This window comes from Pan troglodytes, chromosome 1 (genome assembly GCF_028858775.2).
Source record: "Pan troglodytes isolate AG18354 chromosome 1, NHGRI_mPanTro3-v2.0_pri, whole genome shotgun sequence".
Lineage (NCBI taxonomy): Eukaryota > Metazoa > Chordata > Mammalia > Primates > Hominidae > Pan > Pan troglodytes.
Window position 1 is genome coordinate 196,205,637 of NC_072398.2, and position 6,330 is coordinate 196,211,966.

Sequence of the window (6,330 nt, forward strand, 5' to 3'; positions counted from 1 at the left end):
GTGGCCACAGCTAGAATCCCAACATATGTATCAGTAGGTTCCACCCCAGCCTCCTCCTCTGGTACAAACCCAGCTCCCGGCTGTCAACCTCAGCCCCAGCCTAACCGAGCTCCAGCTCAAGCCTCAGCTGCAGCCACAGCCACAGCCCCCACCCTAGCTCCACCCCGAGCCATGGAACTCTTTCCCTTTCTGAGGGCTTACCTTCCCTACCTTCAGGGTCCTGTCAGTGGGTGGGAGTGTGGGAGAACCAGAGACAGAGCCAACCTGTATAAAACACAGCATTTATTGATTTCAAGGAAACTGTCTTGAGGATGTTCTATCAGCGCATCCACCCAAGTCCCTGGGAGCAGGGTCTGAAAGGCTGGCACCAGGCTGAGCACAGTTGTGGGGAGGAAGATGGGAGCACCACTGCCTGAGGCTGAGGGAGTAGGATTTGGGGAAAGAGGGCTTCCACTGAGCCAAGTGATGACCTGGGGGACCTCTGGGTATCTCCAGAACCTCTAGTCAGGCTCATTCTCAGGCCTCCAGACCTGCTGCTGCTGGGAGACCTCCTCTCCACTGCAGGAATCTGGGTGGCTCCTCTGGAGGGAGTGGAGATGCCTTAGGTCTGCTGAGGCTAGCCCAGGGAGAGCATCACTTTTTGTGTGGCCTCCAGACCTCTGTGCTGCTGTTGTGGCTGCTTGGGAGCACTTCTCACCTCTCTTACACATTATGTCCTTAGGGAAGCCTCTCCTGATCATCCCTTCCTGGGTTAGCTGGAAGCCCTGCTAGCAGTGCCCTAAGTGGCCCCTTACAGGCAGCGTAGATAGTTAATTTGCTTGTTTCAAAGTCTATGTCCTTTGAGGGCTGGCACTGGGCCTGTGGGTTACCTATACCTGGCTAGACAGCCCAGTGCCCAGTGTCAAAAAATATCTGCCAAAACGAAAGTTGCATAGCTTAGTGAACTCAGAGTGGGGTCACTCAGCCCCTGTAGGACCTCTCCACCTGCCACACCGCCCTGCATGTCCCATTGGCAGCCCGTATGTTGCCCCACCCCTGCCCTGTGGTCAGATGGGGGTCAGGTTGGGTGCTGAAGCCTGCAGCTTGTTATTGCCTGGGTCTGGATCCACCTCCCCAGCCTCCACCAGCTTGTGGTGGCAGCGGCAGGTGGAAGCTCGGCTGGCGGAGGACGAGGGGCTGCAGCCCCCTCGAGGCTTGTCCTTGTGCAGGCCTCGCAGGACCCTGTGGCAGATGAGGTAGCAGAGCTCACAGATGGTGAGTACAATGCAGACGGCGGAGGCGCCTACCATGAAGTAGGTGAAGATTTTCTTCTCGGTAGGTCGGGCAATGTAGCAGTCCACGATGTTGGGGCAGGGGGCCACGTTGGCACACTGCACCAGGCGCGGCATATTGAAGCCATGCCAGAGAGTGTGCAGCAGGTAGAGGAAGAGGAACTCAATGATGAGCTTGAAGATGAGGCTGAACAGATAGGTCCACCACAGGCCTCCGTGCTTCTTGCCTGCGTTGTCGTACAACTTGGCGCACTGGTCCCCGTGCTTCTGGCGGTGCCGGCGCTCCCGCTCCTCACGGTAGGCCACGTGCAGGATGACCAGCAGCGAGGGGCATGTGACGAAGATGAGCTGCAGGGCCCAGAGGCGGATGTTGGAGATGGGGAAGTAGTTGTCGTAGCAGACGTTGGTGCAGCCGGGCTGCTTAGTGTTGCAGTCAAAGTCCTTCTGCTCATCCCCCCACACGCGCTCTGCAGCCACCACATACACCAGCACCCGGAAGACGAACACCACGGACAGCCAGATGCGCCCGAACGCTGTGGAGTACTTGTTCACGCCGCTCAGTAGGGCCTGGAGTGTCTTCCAGTCCATGGCGCCTGGTGGGGGCCGTGCCTACCTGAGAGAATTAGAGGAAAAACCATTGTATGAATGAATAGGTGACTTTATTGAGCATTTACTATGTACCAGGTAGTGTTCTGAGTTCTGACTTGTTCAATCCTCACAACGACCCTCTGAGTTCAGAACTATCATTCCTCCCAAGCTGCAGATAGGAAACTGAGGCACAGCAAGGTTATATAACTTGACCAAAGGCAACAGAGCTAGTATGCTGGAAGGAAGCAAATGTGCTTTGGCTGATAATAACAATCACCATTTATTGAGTGTTTACTCAGAGTCAGGCACGAAGTTAAACACTTTATGAGCAGAATCTCATTTAATCTCTTAGAATGACCCCATAAGGTAGTTATTACAGTGCTCCTCACTTACAGATGAAACTGATCATTGAACGATTGCAAAGCAAGTAGTACATAGTAAGTGCCCCATAAATGCTGGCTACTCATTACTGTGAAATTTAGAGAGGTCAAGTCACTCACTTAAAACAAGAGGTGGATTCAAGGCCAGGCTGTTGGGTACCAGAGCCTGTGCTCTCCACCACCTCCTCTTCCCTTCTCCGCTGGACTCCTGCCCCAGACCAGATTCTTGAAATGTTTACTTTGTGGATGCCTCACTACTATACTGTGAAGTTGCAGTTATGAGTCCCATTCTACAGCAGGGAAACTGAGGCTCAGAGAGGAGAAATAACCAGCTCAAGGTCTCACAGCTGCTGGGTGGTGAAGAGGGGAGACCAGTTCAGGTGGGGGCTGCATGGAGGCTTATGATCTGACTCCTGGGAGGACACTAGATCCAGGGAATATTAGAGAAAACTCCCTGCTCCCTGTGCTGGGCCTGGGGAAGCCCAGCCACCCCCAGCCACACTAGTTGCCAGGGCCTTGTGGTGGAAAGATGTGCTTTGTTCAGGCCTTAACTCGCACATCTTCCTCCCAGTCCTGGAGTGACTCAGAGGGTGTGGACGGGTGGGTCTGCCTGAGTGTGCCTTGTTTCTGTGCTGCTGTGGGTGTGAGAGCACCCGCCTGCCTGTCCACGTGTGTGTGTGGGCCTATGTGCATGTGAGTCCCCCTGGAGCTGACTTGCACCTCTGAGCATGCATGATGCCTGCGAGGCCACCACCCTGCCCCAAACCACTATTATTCTGGCCTGTATTATGGCCTCTTTACTGGCTTTTCACCTTCCCCCTGTGCCCCTAGAGTCCATTAAATCAGTTCATGCCACTCCCTTGTTTAAGACTCTACTAGCTTCTCGCTAGGCTTAGCGAAACCCCAGATTCGACATTTTCACCCTGCCACCCTGGAATAAGGGCCTTGGGGGCTTTTTACTGATTCCTTCTGCCTGGAATGCTCTTCCTCCAGAACCTCACATGGGTGGATCCTTCTCATCACAGAGGCCTCTGCTCAAACCTCATCTCTTTAGAGGCCTCTCCAGATTACCCTGGGTCTGAAAGAGCCCCTGCTTCTGTCACTCTGTTCCTGTCCCCTTTCTTTTTTTTTGAGACAAGGCCTTGCTCTGTCGCCCAGGCTGGAGTGCAGTGGTGCGACCTTGGCTCACTGCAACCTCTGCTTCCCAGGCTCAAGGGAGCCTCCTACTTCAGCCTCCCACGTAGCTGGGACCACAGGTGCACACCACTATGCCCGCCTAATTTTTCCAGCCCCCTCTGTTTTCTTTATAGCACTTAGTCACTATCTGAAATTAAAGAATTTGTCCTTTTTTTTGGTCTTATTAATTATCTGGCTCCCCCTCTAGAATGTCAACTTGGTCTTGCTCACTGCTTTATATTTAGTGCCCAGTGCTTGGCACATAGTAGGCACTCAGCGCTGAATGGGTAAACAAATGAATGCTGAGTTTTCAGCAAGGCAGCTTGGAGGGAGGGGACAGGAGGGTGGGCAGGATCCTGGTCAGGGGGCAGCCTGGTCAGGGGGATTGGGGGAAAGACTTCCCTACACTGGAGAGAGGGAGAGAGCACAGTTCCTTCTCAGCACCTGGCTCTCCTGGCTGCGTTTCCTCTGGGAATCACAGTCTGGGCAGGATGGGGCGATTGGGAAGACCTCATTCTTGGAAACCCTCCTCTTCTCCCCTACTCTGCTCCTTCTAAGCCCTGGTGGTGGGGGAAGGGAGTGGGATAGCATGGAACACGGAGTTCCACCTGGATTCAAACCTCAGCTTGGCCACTTAGTAGCTGGGCGACTTCCAAGAATTCCCTAATCTCATTGAGCCTATTTACTAATCTCTAAAGGGAAATAATTCCTACTTTCTGGTAGAATCCTGAGACTCTTCCCTCCCAGGCTGCTACTCACCTGGTGGGAGTTCACAAGAACTGAAGTGAAGGTTGGAGCCCTGTCTGTCTGGACAGAGAGCAGAGAGGGACCCTGACGGCTGCTTCCACCTGACACACTCCCATGGCTGCCCACCAGGGTGCAGCTCCCTCCTGGGCCCCCATCTTCCACCCTTGGGTGCTGTCTGCCCAGTCCCTCCTGACACACCCCAGGGAGGAGCTTCACCGGCAAAGAATTTCCTTCCCAAGTCTAGGCTGGGGACTGGTGGAGCCGGTTCTGGTTCCCCCAGCTGCCCTCCAAAGCCAGCTCCCAGCGCAACCGTTTTTTCCCTGACCCCCAGACTGTACTGTGCCCAGCCCTACCTCCCGCCCCACAATGTCCCTGAAGGATAAAGCTCCCTTTCCTTCCCAGTTTCCCTCCATCCTAGGCAGCTTGGGAGCTTGCGGACTTGGGGAGGGGGTGTCTCGGAACCTTCCCGCAGCCGGGACCCCTAATGGGCCCAGAATTGAGAGGCGAGAGGGAGGATTGAGAGGTACGGGGTGGCGGGCTCCCCGCACCCCCGCTTCGCGCCCCATCCCAGCGCACTGGCAGGCTCAAGCCCCAGCCCTGCCGCAGGGGGTCGCCAGGAGCGCTTGGCGCCCCTGAGGGTCCCGCCCAGCCTCGCCCCGCCCCGTCCAGCACTTACCTGCAGCGGCCTGGCCAACGCGGTGGCCTGACCCCGCGTCCCCGGGGCCCACAGCAGAGGCGAGGGCGCCGGAGCTGGGCTCAGCAGTGGTGCACACAGACGGCGGGCACACCCCGGGCGGCGCGGAGGAGGGAGCAGGAGGGAGCCGGCTCCTAGACCCGACGCTGCCAGGCGCTCCCGGGCCAGCCTCCGGAGGGGCTGGTGGCCCGTCTGAGCCTCCGCTTCCTCAGGCGTGAAATGGGGGCATCGGTGGCCATGGGCTGGGCTGTCCGAAGGCTCCAATGAGATCAGGGGCGGGAAGCACTCTGCAAACTGTTAAGTGCCGCGGCGGCAGGTCCGACTGCAATCAGGACTCGCCCACGCTAGTTTGCCGCGAGTACCGTGCCCGCTTCCGGCCCAGCCCGGTCCCCGCTTGGCGCGGGACCTTGACCGTGCGTGGGGCACCCCTGGGAGCCCCCCCCTCCCGGTGCGACGGGCCTTCGACCTCGGCCTCCAGGGAGGCTGGTGGGCTTTGGAAAGCTGGGGTGGGGGGCAGACCTTGTACCCACAGCGGGAAGGGGCACAGTGAGTCCTGTGCCAGGAAAGAAGTTCAGGAATGAGGGCGGGTTGGGGGAGGTCACCGCCTGGAGTGACTCAGAGGGGCAGACTGCAACCGGAGCTGCCTACCTGAACACCAGGGTCCCTAGTTTCTTGTTTTCCTTCCTGAATCGTCTGTTCATATTCAACTATATAGTCTTAACCTGTGGAAGTATGCTATCTACACTCTTCTGCACGTTGCTTTTTTTCACTTAGCAAAATACGACATTTCTCCCATCAGTCGATATAGAGCTGCCTTGCTCTCTCATTTTAAAAACAGCTGAATAGTATATGTACTGTAATATATTTTATCAGTCCTACTCTGATAAAAATTAAGGCTGTTTCTAGTTTTTTATTTCATTCTATTACAAATACCATTGCAGTAAATAGCCTCTGCCAGAGCAGGTGGGTCTGCGGCTGGGGTGGGGCTGGGCTGTGCTCTGGGGATAAGGACACATTGTCTTATTTACTAGTGTGTCCTGACTAGGAACTAATAAAAGCCTGCAGCGCCCCAGCCTCTTTTGGAAAACCCCAGGGTTTCCAGCCTCCCTGGGAGTCCCTGGATCTTAGGGTGGGGCCCGAGTCCTGTCTCCACAGAGATGATATTGCTGGCACTATGGTGGCTCCACATGGTGTTTGCCCAGGACTGTACTGGTTTATGTTTGCAGTGCTGGCATCATTAACAATGTCCCCTTTTACTTTCAAAAATGCCCCAAAGTTAGGAGCATCAATTATGGTCACCCTCCTCCTACTCATTTTGGTAGAGAATGAGCACTGAGTTGGGAGCCCAGCGGCATCTTTGCACCCGACACTGTCCCACATGCTTTATTTCATCATGGCAGCATCCAGATCAGGAAGGTCCAATCCCTCCTGCTTTTATGAATGAGAAAGCTGAGGCACACAGGGGTGAGGTGAC

The 6,330-nt window shown here is 55.7% G+C and overlaps 1 protein-coding gene across 1 annotated transcript; it reads right to left on the bottom strand.

Moving 5' to 3' along the window:
• Positions 1-280: 280 nt before the first annotated feature.
• GJB3 (gap junction protein beta 3) lies at positions 281-1,859 on the bottom strand. Its single transcript, XM_016958805.3, has one exon. It carries the CDS (start codon positions 1,857-1,859, stop codon positions 1,047-1,049), a length of 813 nt encoding a protein of 270 aa, XP_016814294.1. The 3' UTR covers positions 281-1,046.
• Between the last annotated feature and the right edge of the window lie 4,471 nt (positions 1,860-6,330).

Coding starts and splice junctions, on each gene's coding strand:
- GJB3 (XM_016958805.3), bottom strand. CDS start 1,859: ATGGACTGGAAGACACTCCAGGCCCTACTGAGCGGCGTGAACAAGTAC.